The 19,949-nt window shown below is 41.3% G+C and overlaps 3 protein-coding genes across 3 annotated transcripts in view; 2 read left to right on the top strand and 1 right to left on the bottom strand.

The window, feature by feature from the left end:
- LOC139454009 (integrator complex subunit 8-like) overlaps positions 1 to 1,922 on the bottom strand; it is a 32,716-nt gene extending 30,794 nt beyond the window's left edge. Inside the window, exons 1-4 of the mRNA XM_071235482.1 lie at positions 1,772 to 1,922; positions 1,182 to 1,317; positions 842 to 1,018; positions 157 to 283 (exon numbers count right to left, since the gene is read on the bottom strand). Coding sequence (XP_071091583.1) covers positions 157 to 283; positions 842 to 1,018; positions 1,182 to 1,311 — 434 coding nt within the window. The 5' untranslated portion in view covers positions 1,312 to 1,317; positions 1,772 to 1,922. The remainder of the gene's footprint in view (positions 1 to 156; positions 284 to 841; positions 1,019 to 1,181; positions 1,318 to 1,771) is intronic.
- Positions 1,923 to 2,199: 277 nt separating this feature from the next.
- Positions 2,200 to 10,690, top strand: LOC139454008 (uncharacterized). Its single transcript, XM_071235481.1, has 7 exons — positions 2,200 to 2,265; positions 3,149 to 3,280; positions 3,643 to 3,847; positions 4,881 to 5,070; positions 5,388 to 5,436; positions 6,277 to 6,479; positions 7,064 to 10,690. The coding sequence occupies exons 1-7, from the start codon at positions 2,200 to 2,202 to the stop codon at positions 7,371 to 7,373; spliced, it is 1,155 nt and encodes a 384-aa protein (XP_071091582.1). The 3' UTR covers positions 7,374 to 10,690.
- A 5,747-nt stretch (positions 10,691 to 16,437) lies between these two features.
- The window catches only part of LOC139445829 (multiple epidermal growth factor-like domains protein 6), a 31,881-nt gene continuing 28,369 nt past the window's right edge, over positions 16,438 to 19,949 (top strand). Inside the window, exon 1 of the mRNA XM_071227062.1 lies at positions 16,438 to 16,624. Within this exon, the coding sequence (XP_071083163.1) occupies positions 16,511 to 16,624 (114 nt within the window). The 5' untranslated portion in view covers positions 16,438 to 16,510. The remainder of the gene's footprint in view (positions 16,625 to 19,949) is intronic.

Raw genomic sequence — 19,949 nt, 5'->3', positions numbered from 1 at the left:
GGTCGGCCTGTCACAGTGATTAAACACATTAGTGTCAAGCACTTAACTGATTACATTTTACATCTGTGACTGACTAAAGCTGTTGGCTACATCATGTGTACATATCATAGCATCAACATAATGGTGACTGAATGAAAGTGCTAGCCTCGTCCTCACCCCTTCTCCAGGATGCTCATATTCCACTTGAGATGTGCAGCTACTTTGAGAGCCAGTGTTTTCAGAGCCACAACCTTCTTCAGGTGCTTGTGGGGGATCACCCTCATTGCCTCTTCCAGGTTTTCATCTGCAACAAGCAGGGTGGACGTTAACAGGTGGACGTTAACAGGAGCATTGAGAGAGTGTTGTAGTGGGATGGTAATAATTTAAGATGCTACATTGGCAATTTTGTACCTTGCAAAGAATCAAGCCAAATTGACACAGGTCATATCTGCTTAATGACAGGACAAGGGTCATCATGGTCATTATTTGGATGATTCTGTGATGTTAACCCACTTACAGAGGATCCGGATATAGACAAGAGATGCCACTCCAGGGACTTACCTAGATCTTCTCAGAGGCTGACATTTGGCCCTGAATTGAATGTCAGTAATAATTCCCAAATCATCTTCCCAAGGCAAGAGAGTTAACTGACTATAAAAGTCCAGTTTCCACCCTCGCCGAACAAGGCTGGTATTATGGAGTTACATTTTGGCTGGACTAACGAGTCTATGCATAGTCCAATCAAAATTGCACATCAAAATTGCTTTTTTTCAATATTCCAGCAATATCATGGCAGGGGACACCAGAAATAGGCTTCAACTAAAACCAAGGTAGAAAGATATGACAAGGGTTAAAGACTTACATGTGAGAGCTGGCTGATTCTTCCCTGGTTCCGGTTTAACGTCCGACTGAGGTCCATATCCTGGCTTGACATCCACTTGCTGACTTGGCGGACTGGCTTCACGTGTCAACATAACATTCCGGAACTCAATCTTTGCTTGCTGCATGAATGTCACAAGAAGCTGCACTGGGTTTGGTTCTGAAAATATGAATTATTATCAAGTTTACTATGGTCAATATTAATGTGATCGTACTAACAAATGTTACAATGTGGTTACCACCTTTGAAAGTCAAGGCAAAACCCTGGTTTATCCATTGTTACATCCCCACTGAACATTGCTGAAGTGTGTATGGTGTCTTACCAGGCATTTCCTGCTGTAGGTGATCTTCCAGTAGATTTTCATTGAGAACAAACTCATACCACATCACTGCTGGGAGGGCTATAGGCCCCAGGGACCCGCCCCCACGGGAAACTACTTGACTCTCAGTCATCCTTCTCTGGAAAGTGAAAAACAAAAGGAAGTCGTCATGATCATGTCCACTCCTTCAACTAATATATTACATTCTTCATTCAGACAATATATAAATCAAGACCCGTGAAGATCTCTGTAGAGAATATGAGTATGCGAAGATATTTTAGAAATCATAAAATATTGTCATTGACCATGGACAGGACCAATTAACTAATGATAATAACAAACAAATTCACAGACAAGGCCCATTTTTTTGAGAATTTGTTTATTATTATTATCAATTACACGGTCCTGTGTGTTTAGATGACAGGTAAACCTTGTAATGTGTTTTAAATACCACACTATTCAACCACGTGCAACAGGTCATATTGTTAGTAAACAGTGTCAAATTCAAAATCCTGAAAAGGATAACAAGCAACAATGATGTAGTCTTCCAAGTTGTACATTGAGGGGCTATATTTGAGAAGACTTGTGATCACCTGAGCTCGTTTGTTTTGGTATGCAATTTAATTCGCTTTCATTGCGTTAAATACTTTCTTAGATCCGGCACATGTTACATGTTTTCTTATTGACACGAACTTAATATTCACAGCAAAATATTACTTCATTTTGACTCCTTTAGCGTCATTGGTTCACAGGAAGTGAAGAGTCGGTGCGTGAAAGTTATAAAGAGAAAAAGATAGCGAATAACACGAAATTAAGTAAATTATCGTCTACATAATAGCATACATTATGATAAAAAATAAAAATACAATACTGCTAGACCTTTGTCATTAGTTATTGTTATTATATACACAACATTTATCAGAACGTCATTTTCTATGAAAATATAATCTTTTACTGTAGTTCATATTTGGTTCGTTCTTTTACATGCAACCTAAACCGGAAGCACACTAGCAAATTTGTAATGGCGTCGGAAATGTCAAAACAAGATGAGAACACCAGTGTCATAGCAGAGTTTCTAAGCACCGAGGTAACCATTTTTATTGAACTTCGACTGTGACGTAAGGTAGAATATAGTGACTACATGCGGGAAGTTTGTTCGATATGTGCATTTTGAGAAAGGAAGCGTCAGGCGAGATGCGAATGCTGTAAATGGGATATTCATTATCGTACTACGATTCGTAGGCCAAGACATCTAGTCCAGATATGTTTGCAGCAATTTCGTAAATACATCGAGGAGTTAACTTATACTTCTCATAATCATTATTAGACGTTGTTAAAAGAGCACTTTAATACCACACTTACTCGATCGAGCAAATATGCTTCTGATCAATTGAGGAGTAATTATCATGATTAGATGATATTTTTAGTATATTATCATGATTATGGCAATCATCAAAATCAAATTGAGCATTTTGGTTCAAAGAAGTGAAGATTCAGTTTGTTAACCCTTAATCTTTAAACCATTAGTCGATAGATGGGTAGGCATATTGTGTTTCGTATCCTAGCTCAGGTGTAAATTCATAATGAACAAATGATGAATACCTGATATTAACACTTAAATCTTCTGAACGTGAAAAATTATGCAAAAGAAATTTTTTTGGACAGTTTGATTTTTCACTGACTGCAGCATCCTCAAGTATCATGATTGTCATGCATTTGTTATAATATATCCCCATAATGGGATCGGGTGGTCAGGCTCGCTGACTTGGTTGATGCATGTCATCATACTGCTGTCATATAACTGGAATATTGCTGAATGCAGCATTAAGAATCAAACAAAAAAACATTCTGATATCATGATTATGATTGTTATAACCATGATAACGGAATGGTGATAATCAAGGATGAGACTGTTTATCATTCAATATTATTTTTTAATGCTGAACACTGGTATGGGTGTTATGTTTCAGTATGCCAAATGTATGATGTGTGATGGATTCTATGGGTGTAACTTCGGCCAGCCAGTGTGCAGTACCTGTCATCTCTTCCTGTTTTCTGTGGACATAAACAAGGGTGATGGAGAGGCAGAGGTGTACACCGAGGTCAGTAAAACCCACCCTACCCCTGTGGAGAACTAACAAGAATTGGCTTTCAGGCAATGGCTTTTGAAGATATAGTGAGGACGGATGGTGTTTTCTTTTGTTTTTTTTGGAGGGGTTGTTTAGGCTAGAATGTACAGTGATGTTACCAAACTTTGTTTACAAATGTTTCGGTGAAATCATGTTGTTCTTAAGTATTGTGGCATTTCACAGACGCAGAATATTTAAAGTTGTTTTTATTTTTAAAACATGGAAATAAAAAAGAAACGTGCAGCGTACGTTATGATGATGCGGGCGGTTCCTGAGAATCAAGACTAATATTGTTACCCTAATTGGAAGATAGCACAATTATTTTGAAATTCCAGAAGGCAGATTCGGATGATTCTGGCAATGAGGAGCCAGGGGCCGAGGCCGACTTCTACCCTAAACAAGAACCAGTGATGAAAACATACAAGTCATCCTTTAGTTGTAAGATGGACAAGCTTGCCGAGAGGATACAGACTCTAACCCTGCCACGAGAGAGAGACGACAATGTCCCAGATGGACTCGTGGACTCGTTGCCACCGGAGGGTAACTCATGTTAATTTTCTGTTCTCAATCTGAGGTTGTCATGGGCCCTTGTCTGTTGTCGTCCATCTGAGATATGAACCAAATGTGACCTTTTCCTACATTATATATCAGCAGTCAATTGCTTTAGTGGTTAGCACAGTATTATCAGTACAGAAATGAAACAACTTGCATAGAGGTCATTCTGAAAAGGGAATAGGGTCATTGTATCCTAATGATGGGGAGTGTATTTGTTCAAGTCATGATGAGCATCCTCACAACTCTAGTTTTAAACCTCTGATACTCTGGTTTGACAGTTACTGTCAACATGGTCCGACATATTAAGGTTTCAGGATATTGACAAATACAAGGACGCATGATGCAAGAGCAAAAACTGAGGTGTCTTGATCATGTTGATATGGTTGATGAAAGGAATTCTATTCAAAATGCTGAAAGAATTCTTTGAATGTGGTATAACCCATTCTGCATGTTCTGTGGACGTGACTTTACCAACATGGTAGGGTGTGTCTGAATGAACAGACAGCCCAGATAAGCACATCTCTGTATATTACAGGGGTTGATTTAACTGCTGGCCTGTTAGCCTGTAGCCAGTTAAAATCATAAAGGGCTTGCTGATACAAAATTTCACCCCTTATCCGTGTATGTTTAATTTTTTTAATCATGTAATTTTGATGAGAAAATATTGAGGTCTGGCGAATGGTTAACTCAAAGAAAGATAAATACCGATCATCTCGGTAGAAAGACAACCTGTTTGCCATTTTCATTTTTGTAATGTTGTGTACAACAACTTCTTTATTTGCTGATAAATCACGACAAAATGAGGCAAATTGAAGTCAAAATTTAATCTCAGAGTGCAGGAAAAGGTGTTTCAGGGGTGTGGAGTTCTACAGAGCCTTGCTGAGTGGCAACATGACCACAGGTTTGGCCACTCGCGGCCTCCACCATGTCCACCATTTAGTTGTAGGCCAGTAAACCCTGCTGGCTACATGCCAATTTGTTGTTATAACCACACTTGTGTTATACATTTTTCCTGCAGTGTTGCTGGTGGTGTTCAGTCACCTGGATGACATCTCACTGTGGACAGCGGGCAGTGTGTGTTCAAGGTGGAAGGAGATACTGGAAGGGGAGACAACTGAGACCCAATGGCAGACATTCATCCGATTACGATGGCCTCTTTTTCAGCCGCAGTATAAAGTCAATTGCTGGAAAACCATATACACAAAACTGTAAGTATCTCTTGTTATTCCATGAACATGGTGAAGTATTTATGTAAGTGTGATGTAGACAGGGCATCAGTGGACAAGTTCACATCAGAGTTGCATCCCTTAATATCAGGATTCGCTAATTATGAAGCTAGGACTGTTAGAAACTTACCTGTGCTTGTGAGTTTCACCAAAATTATGAAGGTTTTAACAAACATTAAAGGACACAGCATAATATGAAAAAAAGAACATAAGTACTTTTCAAAACATTAAACTCAAATCTTCAGAATTTAAACTGTATCCATTGTTGTTTATTGAAGTGTATTTTGTGTCTCTTTCAGGTTAGAGAGTTCGCCATGTCGATACTGTCTAGAAAGCATGATGTTACAGGTACTTCATCTCCAGAATTTCCATTGTCTGGTCTTCCCAGTATCATCTTCCCGAGGCAAGGGAGTTAACTGACTGTAAAGTCCATTTTCTACCCTTGACGAACTAGGCTGCAATTATGGTGACTGCAGGATTGGTAAAGCATGTGTTTTGCAAACGGGGCATCGGCAGATATTTTGCAAATTCTATCTTGTTGTTATTCAAAGTGCGCACATGATTTGATCCATTTCGCGGGGAAAGACCTGTTTTATTACAATACAGATCTTGACTATCGAACAGATTGTCTTGACTGGGCGCCGCTGTTTTGTGATATGAGAGTTTGAATCTGATTGGTCAATAGGAAGAACATAGAAGGGACATAACTCGTAGTAGCCACTGGTGGCGCTACGATCAAGTCTTGAAGTTCCAGCCTTTGCCTCGAGAAGATGGATAGTATATACAGTGTTACTTATTCTCTTACTTATGCTGGAGAGTTAGCATAAACGATTTGATGAAATTATTTTTGTCATTGTGAATAGTGTGCATCTGTTTGAGGTGGAGCCAGAAGGCAATGTCTTTTTGCAAAACTTATTGAGGTTTGTCAAACCATTTTATGTTTTGAAATCATGCACTTCCATGATGTTCAGAGATCTGATTTCGTGTCGTAAGTTGGAAGTGAGATGCTGTGATTCCTGGCCCGTACTACTGCTGAGAGCAGCAGTAGGGTAGCCTTGTGGTTAGTGGTTTGCTTTGTCACACCAACAACCTGTGTTTGATTCCCTACATGGGTACCCATCCTTGGGTGACTTCAATCCCAACTCCCTTAGTCACTACTAATGCTGAGCAATGTTACCATGGTTACAGAGCACACCACCTATAGAGGAGAATTCATGGCGTCACCGACGACTACGTAGTGAGCTGAAGACACTGAAGACAGACCCCCCTGAGGGAATACAGGCCACCCCCTTAGACCGACATTGTTGCCACTGGCAGGCCTCCATAACCGGCCCCCAGGGCAGTCCATACGAGGGAGGGATCTTTCTCCTGTATCTTCAGATACCTCAGAGGTAGGTCTCCCATCTCATAGAAATGTCTCCATCTACCACAGAGGTAGGTCTCCCATCTCATAAAAATGTCCCAAGATACCACAGAGGTAGGTCTCCCATCTCATAAAAATGTCCCAAGATACCACCACAGAGGTAGGTCTCCCATCTCATAAAAATGTCTCAATATACCACAGAGGTAGGTCTCCCATCTCATAAAAATGTCCCAATATACCACAGAGGTAGGTCTCCCATCTCATAGAAATGTCTCCAGATGCCACAAAGGTAGGTCTCCCATCTCATCAGTATTTGTAGTATACTTTGATACCAATGAAGCTGAATATTTGCATGGAAGGTCCCAGTAATGTTTTCCAAATGCTCACAGAATTCAGATCTGAGCTCAAGCACAGCTGTCAGAATCTAGGTCAGATGACGGAGATTCATCCTTCCAAAATGTTTTATTTTAGCATCTTTTATGTCAAAATTTGTAGTCCATTTGCTTCATGTGCAACAAGCTTTTTCATCAAAACAATTTCCTTGATATCATTTCAACCAGTCAAAACAGAAAGATGAACATAGATACATGGAGCTTTCTACATTTATTGCAGCTATCCCATGCGACCCCCTAAAGTCCGATTCATCACAAAGATATTTCACCCAAACATCAGTCGCCATGGAGACGTAGGTTTAGACTCAATCCATCACAACTGGAGCTTAGCTCTGACAATTTCCAAAGTGCTGATCAGCATCCAGTCCCTGCTGACAGACCCCTACTGTGCAATCTGCATGGAGCCCCGGATCGGCGGACTGTACCAACACAACAGGGCGGAGTTCGACCGGATAGCCAGGCTGTGGACGTGGAAGTATGCCATGCATGACTTCCTCATGCCAATGAACATCAATCTGAAGGGGGTGTGACGCCAGGCAACGTGTGATGTATGTGTTGCCATGGCGATAAGGTGTAGCTAATGAACATCAACGAAAGGGTGTGTGATGCCTGGCAACGTGCGATGTATGTGTTACCATGGCTACTAGGTGTAGCAAATGAACATCAACCTGAAGGGGGTGTGACGCCTTTCAACGTGTTATGTATGTGTTGCCATGCAACAAGGTGTAGCTAATGAACATCAACGAAAGGGTGTGTGATGCCTGGCAACGTGCGATGTATGTGTTACCATGGCTACTAGGTGTAGCAAATGAACATCAACCTGAAGGGGGTGTGACGCCTGGCAACATGTGATGTATGTGTTACCATGGCTACTAGGTGTAGCTAATGAACATTAACGAAAGGGTGTGGGATGCTTGGCAACATGTGATGTATGTGTTACCATGGCTACCAGGTGTAGCCAAAGTACATGAACAGGAGGGCTGTGTGACGAATGGTAACGTGTGATGTATATGTTACTATGGCTACCAGGTGTAGCCAATGAACATCAACCTGAAAAGTGTGTGAAGCCTGTGATGTGTGATGAATCTGTACCCATGGTTACCTTGTATTCTTCATGAACATCAACCTGAAGGTGTGTGACACTGGTGAGGCATAGCAACATGGGATCATCTGAAAATTAATGTAACCATGGATACCTGGGTTAACTCACCGCTACTATTGACTTGAAAACGGGTTGAGGTCCAGTAAAGAGTTTGTGGTTAGCATAGCCCTTCAATCAAAAAGACTACTAAATGTGAAGCGTGGTCATGTTTTTTGTCATTAAAAGTATATATGTTTACAGTAACCATGGTCAATCCACAAGTATTTTTCTGCAAGTGTATATGTACTTTGATGTTTGCCATGGTGACATGGTATATCTCATGTACACAGACTATGTGTATTCATTGTTTGTGTTATCTCCATGGTTACCAGGTATAGCTCATGAACCTCGTCAGTGTGTATTCATAGTTTGTGTTATCACCATGGTTACCTGGTATAGCTCATTGACATTGACAGTGTTTATTCATAGTTTGTGTTTATCACAATGGTTACCATGGTTGCACAGTGACAAATGTTTTTCAGATTTATATAATAAGTACAAACTTTCGGTTGCAAAAAATTGTATTGATTTTTGTACCAGCATGGGACTTGTTAGTGGTGGATTTGTCTCAGCAAGAGTAAGTGGGTTTGTGTTTAACCATGTGAACGCTACTGTGAAAACTATTTTAGTTGTCATGCTAATGTCATGGCATGTCAGCCTGATGTGGGGAAAAACTAAGAAAAACTAGAAAAACCTCCTAGATATTGCTCATTACATACACCACTGGGCTTGCATACCATACAAGTCAGCGGTAGAAACTAACATTATGATCCTTATACTGATAACCAAAACAATACAGTTACTGTTACCATGGTTATGTGGTTTCCTCCAGGGGCTTATTTGTCAGTCTATCAGGATTCATGTTTGTCCTAACCATCAGATCATGGAGTCCTGGATTCAGTTCCTATGGGTGGTGTTGTCTGGATGTTTCTGTTCCAAAAGTGCTCAGTCAGGATTGTAGATTACCATGGTTACAGTGGCTACAATATTTACCATTCTTGTTGTGTCCACACTGCTACACACTTATGTAACATCCTTCTAGTGGGGTGGTGGGTAGCCTAGTGGTTAAAGCATTCACTCATCATGTGAAGGCCCAGACCTGATCCCCACATGGGTACAATGTGTGAAGCCCATTTCTGGTGTCCCCTGCTGTGATATTGCTGGAATATTGGTAAAGACAGAGTAAAATCCGACAAACTCACTCCTACTGGGAGTCAATCTATGGTTAGTTGGAATACTACCAACTGGTAATGATAGTCGAGTTTGCATTCTATCAGGAACAGATTTGGGAGGCCCTGGGTTAGATTCGACATCCCCGGTGACGAGCAAGAGTGTCATAGTAAATAGCAAAAATCTCAGCCCGAGACGTGTCCCCTCGGGTAGTGTTATACCGGGGTGCATACCATTTGGACGAGTGTGGTGAGGATTGAAAGATCCTAATTTAACCCTCCATGCAACAATATCGATACCCATATCCTCTGATACGTTAGAGTGTACAATAAAGGGGTATATTCACCACAAAAACGTGTCCAAAACAGTCCCGAAGTCCGGTATCCAGAAAAAAAATTCTCAGAGCAGATTCACAACAGCCGCCATACACAAGACCACGTGACCAATATGAGTTTATATATTGTTTTAATGACTTGAATAGCACCTGCCAGGACTGTCACTTAAGCGTTGTCCATATTCAACTATAGTTGTAGCAACTGCAAAACGACCTGTTTTCCAGGGGGACCATGTTTCAGGATAATTTGCTATCTGAATCGAGATTTTGAAGTTCTTCCACGACTGATACTGAGTCATTTGTATTTAGGAACAAAGTTATCTATTAGATCGATATTCATCTCAAATTTTGAGATAGACAAAGGGATGTTTGAACAGTTTGAACTAGACAGGATAAGACTCCCTAATTTGCCTGAGCCTTGACTCCCTCCACTATGTTCACATACAAGTGATGCTTGGGTTTATTGGACTAAAATGAGGACTCTTGTGAATTAATCTTCCATGGAGTAATGATATACTACTCAAAGAAAGTAGAAGAACACCTGATTCTTTCTTATTTGGGGTGGTCGGGTAGCCTAGTGGTTAAGGCATTCGCTCGTCACGCCAAAGACCCGGGTTTGATTCCCAACATGGGTACAATGTGTGAAGCCCATTTCTGGTGTCCCACGCAGTGATATTGCTGGAATATTGCTAAAAGCGGCGTAAAACCATACTCACTCACTCTTATTACTATAGTTGCCACTAGCATGCCATGACAGATTACCTATAGTAATATGAAAGCATCAGGTGGTTCTTACCTTCTTTTGAGTAGTACATGTGCAATCAGGTCACAATGCTCACAATGTTTTTTGTTAACTGGAATTTCAAAGCATGCTTTGTTCAGTTATCCGGTTACAATATTCAACATGCTTGTCACTGGCAGAATATGTTTTGTGAACACTGCTTGAAAATAACACTGTCTTGATATGCTTGATGTGAGTATTTTCCTGCAAGACGACCATTCAGTTGATGATGTCTGGGGCATTATGAGACACAGCTGGTTGTCAGGTAATCCTTCTCCAGACGTGTGGGCAGGCAGCCACTCGTATAGATGGGGCAACAAATAAACAAATAAACAATAAACAAATAAAGAACAAATGTGTTCATCCCTCCATGTATCACCTACATGATATATAGAGAATCTCACCCGAGTGTCTTTTGATATCAAATATATCAACACGAGTTGATAAAAGTGGGAAAACTCCGAGGCTTGCCGAGGATTTTTTTCCACTTTTATCAACGAGCGTTGATATATTTGATATCAAAAGACACGAGGGTGAGATTTTATTTATCATCCAACATCATTCTTCCAACTTTTTCAGTTTGTAGAAAGTAATAAGCAGTGTCTTAAGTGTAAAAAGTACTGCTAACAGCTTCAGTAGCAGAGCCATTAGTGATGTCATTTGATTGTGACATCATGGTAACCAATGACGTCACAATGGTCTGCAAAGCATTGTGATGCAATTTCATTGCAGCGATATCTACAGTGTAGATATCGCTTGATCTCACCCAGTTTTGGATAATAAAGGGTGTTGTTTCCCAACAGTGTGGGTCTTTGCTCACGATATCAGTAGCTGGATTGTCTGATCCAGATGCTATCATTTACAAGCTGTCATCGTAAACAACACGACTACTATGATGCTACGCATTCATTATGTACATGTATATGTCATGGGTGTGAGATGCAGCCCGATGGTGCATGACCTATTTTTGCTCTGTTGCAGGTCTTTCTGTAATGTTCCCACAACTGTAATGCATAATGAAGCAGTTCGATTATGTGTGAATATCCCAATCCTAGACCTATAAATATAACTTGACCTGCCTACATTGAGAGGCCAGCAAGCTATTACAGTGAAGTGGGAAATTAACAAAAGAGGCATAAGGACACGAGTTGTATCCCTTTGTTACGTCATAGATGAATGATGTCACTCACGTGATGTCATCACAGGCAGGACGTCAGACCACAATGGGATTGTACATTAATGTTGTAAATAAATCTGCTGAATATTAGACCGGCTGCATATTAGACCGGCTACAGTCACACACACCAGCTACAGTCACACACACAGGGACAAACACACATACACACACATACACACACAGAGTGTACATACGCAGACACACACAGTGGACCCATGAAGATGGGTAGAATAGGTCTTCAGCAACCCATGCTTGTCGTAAGAGGCGACTAACGGGATCGGGTGGTCAGGCTCGCTGGCTTGGTTGATACATGTCATCGTATCCAAATTACGTGGAACGATGCTCATGTTTTCAATCACTGGATTGTCTGGTCCAGGTTATTTACAGACTACCGTCATATAGCTGGAATATTGCTGAGTGCGGCGTTAAACAACAAACGAACAAACACACACACACACACAGTGTCACATACACACACAGATAAACGCATACAGACGTCGATACAGAGTCACTGGTACACACTCGGTCTTACACAACAGACGCGCTGCAGTCCTACATACGAGTGTGCATTCGGAGACAGGGGAACACACAGTGTCATACACAATCACACAGATGTACACACAGCCACACCTTCACTCCCAGTCACACGCATTCACATACCCACATATAGTCACACTGAATATCCGGATCAGAATTGGTCTTCAGCAAGCCGTGCTTGTCATAAGAGGCGACTGACAGGACCAGGTGCTCAGGCTTGCTGACTTGGTTGATGCATGTCATCGTGCATCTTCCCGAGGCAAGAGAGTCAACTGATTTTAAAAGTCAACTAACTCACTTGCCCCGGGAAGATGATCATCGTGTCCCAATTGGTTAATTGGGTGCTTATGATGTCAATCATTAGATTGTCTGGTACAGACTGGATCATTTACAGACCGCTGCCATATAGCTGGAATATTGCTGAGTGCGGTGTCAAACAGCAAGCACACAGTCACACCAAGATCCACCAACCAGATACGAAGGGGCATACTTTGCATTCATTACCCCACATGACTGACGATGAATAACAATCAGCTATTTCAGTAAGTTGTAATGTATGCTTGGTATGGTACAGTGCAGTCGACTTGGTCATGTGTACAGCAATGTTTAAGCAATATATAATATATTTTCCCTTGTTAGTACTGTTGATGGTGTACCCCTTTTGCTAATCATTTGATAGATGTATGGTGTCTACATGTGGTTGTGTACCATATATGTTTTGCGCTCAAATGTCCTGCTGTTTTGAGAAATGTATTTAATTTTGGTATATTAAATATACTGAGAAGATCCCCTTGTTTCTTGTATTTGCGAACACAGTTCTATCCAAATGTTTTGGGTTTTTTTCGCGGATGTGATAACATTGTTTGACTTCCTTCCACATTAGGTTGACAAACCGTGCTATGGCATGGCGGATGAAGTATAGTGAAATGAAAGAATCGTGTGTTTTAACATCTTTTGAGTAGTATATATCATCATTACTTAAAGAGGAATTAGGGGACACGGGTGGCCCAGTCGTCTAAGGCGCCGCGATTCGCTATGCAGATTTGCGTCCCTTGGGCACGCCAGAAACCTATGATTGTGGGTTCGAATCCCGGTTCGCCCCGATTATGTTTCTAGGTTTGTCAGCACCATACCCGTGCTCGTGGGTTTCACCGAAGTGGTAAAGGTCTGAGACCTACATCACTTCGGGCTTTCCTCCCACATTAAGCTGACACACCGCGATATAACTGGAATACTGTACTGTTAAAAGCGGCGTTAAACCCAACTCACTCACTAATTAAAGCAGAATTAAACCCAACTCACTCACTTCAATTTCAAGCAGATGAAGAGATGGAGCAAAGGTAGGAGAGCATCATTCTGTAGATTCTTGATAACCCCAACAGTTACTGTTGGTGTCCCATCAGTCTGACCATAGGGGTAAGTAAAGCAGGACAAATGTATTGCATTCTGTTTCCTTGTAGCGAGAACTAAAACCAGTAGGTGTAACAGATTTAAAGAAAAAACGAGTTGTGAGGAATTATGAATAATCAGTCAAGATTGCTGGGTTGGATTTGGTCCTTGGCAACCCATACATATCATATGAGGCGAATTAGTGGATCGGGTGGTCAGGCTCCGCGAAGGGTTTTGCTGATAATTTACATCACTGGATTGTCTGGCCCAGAATTGACTATACTGGCAACCATCATATTATCAACAAACGAACACAAGACGAATGCGTTATGTAGTCCAAATATTTCACCCACTGTGTTCAGATCCGACCCCGGAGCAGGCTCCTCTATATGTTACTTATTCTCTTTCCAAGAAGTAGATTGAACATGAATATGTGAAATGTCAGCCTCACAGACACTGAAGTCGGACTATTTGCACTCCGAGCAAACATCTTAAAGACAACTACGTAAGTATCCATCTCCATCAAATACATTATAATGTCTGTGTCTAGATGACAACATAGCATTACCGATTCCCGATGCTTTGAGGGGCGGTCGGGTAGCCTAGTGGTTAAAGCGTTCGCTCGTCACGCAGAAGACCCGGGTTCGATTCCCGACATGGGTACAATGTGTGAAGCCCATTTCTGGTGTCCCCCGCCGTGATATTGCTGGCGTAAAACCATACTCACTCACTCCGATGCTTTGAAGAATTTGCGCTGTTTAATTCTTTTGAGAGAATGTAGAGTATGGTCCAAACAAGGTCCAAATTTAACTATTGAAAAGACGACAACCAAATATGTTTGAGTATCAAGTTCATGACATTTTGAGCAACACGGACAGAACTGCTTATAAATAGCTTTTTCAAAATGACTGCCGTGTCGTCATTGGCAGGAACAAGTATGTTAATTTGGAGCTTCACTGGTGCAGTGGTTTCTGCGCAGGCGCACACCGGATGCCGGGCAAACAGGCCTCGACATTATCTCAAAAAAAGGTTGGTTCCCTAGAAACAGTGTTATAGCAGAGTGCGACCATTGGCAAAATGACTTATATTGATTGAAAGATGGAGTGTTTTAAGTTTCCGTAATTACAGATTTTTCATCTGACTAATAAACTTTGAGAATCTCTCACATGCAAATCTTTTGATTACGGAAACTTAGAATACTCCATCTTTCAATCAGTATAAGTCATTCATGCAGAATATATTTAAATATAAACGCTGATAGTAACATTTGTCAAGTGGCTGTCTTTCTTGACATTTTAAATTGTTGACTATACATCCACGTGAGCTACAGTGCAGTGGTACCATGGTGAAATTTGAGAGTATTCGTATCAGAACCAACAGCGGTCGGGGCACGGGTCCCAGACTCATCAATTCACCGTGCAGAGTTGCGTTTCTTAGACGCCCAAGGATCCTATGAACCTGAGGGTCGAATTCTAAAGTTCCACCAAAATGGTAAACGTCTGAGGCATGTATCACTCAGGGGTTTTCCTCACGGAGAAACTGGCTTGGTTTGGTTTGGTTTGTTGTTTAACGTCGCACTAAGCAATATTCCAGCAATATGACGGCGCTCTGTAAATAATCGAGTCTGGATCAGACAATCCAGTGATGGACATCATATGCATCGATCCACACAATTGGGATACAATGACATGCATCAACCAAGTCAGCGAGCCTGACTACCCGATCCCGTTAGTCGCCTCTTACGACAAGCATAGTCGCCTTTTACGGCAAGCATGAGTTGCTGAAGACCTATTTTACCCCGGATCATCACGGGTAGAAATTGGCACGCCCGATATAAACCCAACTTAATCACTCTTTCAGTGAATGAGTTAAAAGTTAACGTCGCATCGGAATTATTTCAGCCATATAGCGACCAATCACTCTTTCAACAAAGTTCATATTGTCTCTCAAAAAAGTCAAGGACATTCGAAAATAACATGATTACAGAAATACAAAGAGATATCGAGTGATGGTAATGGATGGATAATAAGACAGAGGGACTAGGTGTAACCTGACAATCAACATCCCACGTTTGCTGCGTATTGTTAGGGTGCACACAACCAAGAAAGACGCAGGGTGTGTAGTAAAAGCTGAACGTTTTAGATGACTTGATCAATAATGGGTCATGTCCCCACGATTGGCCTAACATTCGTTTATTCGGCGTGGCAAGGTCCAAAATAATCTCCCAGACAATTTGAGAGAGTTTTGCCCACATCTCTTGCAGCGCCTGACCCAGTTCGGCTAACGTAGCGGCTGACCTTTGACGTCGGCGTGCACGTCTCCCGATCATATCCCAGACGTGCTCTATATATGGGGAAAGGTCAAGGCTCATGTCTGGTCATTGCATTCTGGTGAATGTTTTGCTGCTGGAGGTATTCCGTCCGCGTCGTTTGTATTAAGTGGGTGATTGATTATTGTTTTACCCATAGCCTTCCCCCAAATCATTATTAATTTAACTTTAAGCACCAAATGAACATGATATCATGGTAGGCAATGCACATACAAACTGTCATCAGATTGATTGATGTAATAAGGAGGGATGGCCAGTCCCAGAATCCCCACCCCCCACCCCTCCCCTTTCTGGTTCCGCCACTGCCAAGTACTTTGTCATCAGAATGATTGATGTAATAAGGAGGAATGGCCATTCCCAGAATCCCCACCCCCCCACCCCTCCCCTTTCTGGATCCGCCACTGCCAAGTACTTATATGTAAGGCCGTTATTGTTAATGGTTGTACGGATTTGGGGATATTTTTTAGAAACTCTTAAATGATCAATTTTCCAACAATCCTTTTCTTCAATTATGTTTTTATTTAAATCGTGGAAACATTCCGTAAACAAAGTAATTTACAATACAACTACATATACGAGGGGCAGCAGGTTTCCCCCTTTCCTCGACTTTCCGCGGCATTGTTTCTTCTTCGTTTTTATCTGAAGCAGTCCGAGGGGGTGTCAAGTTTCCCGCCATCACTTGCCACTAATTACCTACAGGAAACTGGAGCCTGTCTCCCCATCACCGCAACAGCTGGTCGGGAGGACAACGCGTGCTAGCACGGCTTGACAATGTGTATTGTAGCAATGAATGTCACTGCGTTCTGTACATGGAGTCCAGAGTTGGAAGAAACTTGTTGATAATGAAGTGGCTTTTGTTGGTGATTGTTGGACTAGCGACTTGTAAAACTTCACAGGCGGATTACAGAGACAATGCTGCAGATGTAAGTTGAAATATTCTTGAAAGGTTTATGCAATTAGGAAACCGATCGATTAGTTAATGATGATCTTTTCTGATTAGTCTATATCGCGTTCTGAGTCGCAGGGGACAAGGCATGTTCTCTAGGTCGAATCGCATCATGACTGTTCCCATTATGACTTAAAAGGGGGTAAAAAGAGCATACCTATGGAACAATGGACTACCCCAGTTGTCATCTGTGGCCCGCCCATGTATGCATTATCAAAGAAAGCTCGAAATAGTAACTTGCCTCTTCACTCTGTTATCAGTATTTCACAATGATTGCCCCGATTTTAATGTAACAAACTTTATTGAAATTTCTGAAAATTGCAGCTGGTTTTGTGTCAGAGAGGCGCGCATGTCCTCCACGTGCTGAATGAATAAACACATGAATAAATCAAACGAAGAGAGGAATCTGCTTTGTCTTTTCTCCATTTTGTCTACCCCAAGTCCGTATTTGAATTCACCTAGAAACAGGGGTGATGGGTAGTAATTTATTAGCAGTCTCTCAACCATGAAGTGTGTATAGTGACAGAACATCATAACGGGAAGGCACCGTACTATTAAAGATAGGTATAGTTAATGACCCGTGAAGGCACCGTACTCTTAAAGATAGATGTAGTTAATGACCCGTGCTGAGTACAATTTGTCAGTATTGGAGTTGGTCAGGTTCAGAAAGTTATTCCGTGTGATATATGCTACAAGCAAATAATAAATTGACAAGTGATAATTCTTATCCGCCAGTAAAACCATTTGACTCAAAATATATTCGTGAATATTGCAAATTTAATTAATTGTTTTTGCGATTAGGATTACTATGTACAAACCGCAATGTATAGCAAGAAATTATTAAACAAACATAATTATACAGGTGGGGCGATTTGAATGGGGTTAACGTCGCGTTCAAGACTGTTGCACGCATATAGCAACGTGTTTGCGCATGTACACACTCACGCACGCACGTGCTTCTCGTGCACGTGTGTTTGCGTCTCCTTGTACGAGTTCGGACTATTGACGGTTTTATTGTGCTAGTTTAAAGTGGACACCTCACTCAGACTCCGAGCCGACCAGTCCTTGTTTTATCCCCTAAATGCCGAGCACCAGGCAGGGAAATAGCGAGTACCATATTTTAACGCGTATTAGATGCGGCCGGGAATCGAACCACCGACCTACGGGTCTCCGGGCAGACGCTAGACGGGTATAAGGATACTGGCAACCGGATGCTATTAGGAACACGTTAAGTGGTCGAGGTTGAAGAATGTTGACAAATGTTCTCAAAACTCAACTCTTGGAGTTTCCTTTTTGCGAGGAAAATGGCCTGTCTTCATCTGCACAGTTTCCGTTTCATCACAGTCCCTGCACTGGAAATGTTTATCTTTCGTTCTCCCAGGAAGCCATTACTGGCTCAAGTTACTTTTAAAGAGATGTCGGCCAATTGCGCATTTCAATTCCAACTGTAACTGAGGCTGTAGATGTGTCACGGATGCTGAGCGACAGGGCAGGTTGTGTGGAGATGTTTAGGAACAGTCTTTTGTTTTTTTCAGAAATGATGACGTCACACGCTAACGTGCCATCCACGTGATAGCTGAGAATGATTATTCATTCCTGTGCACGTGACCTTTGTTGGCGTTGTCGTGAAGAAGTATCTGTGTACCAGAATCCTTAAATAGGGTTGAAAGGAAGTGTTTGTGCAGTTAAACTGAAAGACTGGTATGGTGTCAACAAAATCTGGCCAATTTATAGTTTTGGAGAAATGACACTCAGTGTAGTTGAATATTATGTTCTTTAAGAAAAAGAAACGTTTTGTATCTCATCAATGTAGCAGCAATTTATTTCTAATAAGCTGAGGGGCAAAAGAAAAGACAAGTATACCGAGTTTGAAATTGAAAAATGGAAACGGTTGTTCCTATTATTATGTCTATTATTCATCACTCGTTCCAGCAACTGTTTGTTCAAAATAATCGGTGGCGGGGTAATTGTGTGTTAAAACAAATTAGTTCAATGGAGACTGGGGTAAGACATCATGAATTTGCAGCCTCGTGACCCCTACCATGTTTGAAATGTTGTTATTTCGTGCCGAAATCTTTTTTATGTGTTAATTTTCAAAGTTAATAAGGCTATTATGTCCGTCAGTAGTTGTGTATCATGCGATTTTTGATTTTTTAAAAATGTTTTAAATAAAATTATATATTATAAAATATAACCATGTAGAAGTAATGTTTGAGTACTGACTAAGCGCCGGTTCTGTTCATATTTTGGATATAATATCGCTAACGACATAAAACATAAGTTAATATGAACGTTCAAAATAACAGATTTGCATTAACATGTGTTCACTGAAATGACCCATCCTCCTTAGTGCAGGTGTACTTGCAGCCATTGAGGAAGTACACCATCACAGTAAATGACGGAGTCACGTAGAGATTGGCAACCGTCTTCATTCCAGGATGGGACGGCGTTTATGCTTCTATTCCACACAGATCACGAATCCCACGAATCGCTAGGACTTGTAAATTTTAGGATTCGAGAGGATTCGTGGAATTTAGCAAATATTCTGGTTCAATTCTTGACGCTCTACGATCTAGTTACGATACAGGTACGATAGAATTACGAATATTCGTGGGATTCGGCTGGATTCGCATGAACATTGTCAAGAATTCACTACGATTTACAAGAAGCTATTACGAATACTGCACGAAAGTTAGGCATCAGTTAAGAATCAGTTAAGAATTCGTCAAATGCATGTACGAATCAGGTACGAATAACAATGAATTCGTGACTATTCTTGAATATGTTTGTGGTATTCCCTCAAGATAGCTATAAAAAGGCCCCCATCCATGCTTGGGCATCAGCTTCAAAATGGATGTCCAACGTAGAGCATCTTGCTGAATCGTGAATTTCGTGTTATAATGGCACAATCGTCAGCAGCAGCAGCTCAATGTTAATTTCCTTATATACCAAATTTGCCGGCAATCGTAGCTGATTCGTGATTGGATCGTGAGCTTCGTACCTGCTTCGGCGTGTATTCGTGGGATTCGTGACAGATTCGTAGCTGATTCGTCGTAAAGCCACGAGTTCACGAATCCCCGAATAAGTTAGGAATACCTACGAATGCCTACGAATCGATTAGGATTCAGTTACGATGCCTAAGAATGCATTACGAATTTGCTTCGAATTAACTACGATATTTTTGAATCGGGTGTTCGTGGCCAAAACTTTGAACAGCTCAAAACTTTGCCACGAATTCCCGATAGCTCAAGAATTGTAAGAACTAACTACGAATATATGCGAATCAGTTAAGAATTTCACGA

This window comes from Haliotis cracherodii, unplaced genomic scaffold (assembly GCF_022045235.1).
Source record: "Haliotis cracherodii isolate W230 unplaced genomic scaffold, xgHalCrac1.p SCAF_10, whole genome shotgun sequence".
Classification (NCBI taxonomy): domain Eukaryota; kingdom Metazoa; phylum Mollusca; class Gastropoda; order Lepetellida; family Haliotidae; genus Haliotis; species Haliotis cracherodii.
This window is presented reverse-complemented; position numbering and strand designations above follow the sequence as displayed.

Coding starts and splice junctions, on each gene's coding strand:
- LOC139454008 (XM_071235481.1), top strand. CDS start 2,200: ATGGCGTCGGAAATGTCAAAACAAGATGAGAACACCAGTGTCATAGCA. Junction 3,281..3,642: donor AGGCAGAGGTGTACACCGAG/GTCAGTAAAACC, acceptor TTGAAATTCCAG/AAGGCAGATTCGGATGATTC. Junction 5,071..5,387: donor AAAACCATATACACAAAACT/GTAAGTATCTCT, acceptor TGTCTCTTTCAG/GTTAGAGAGTTCGCCATGTC.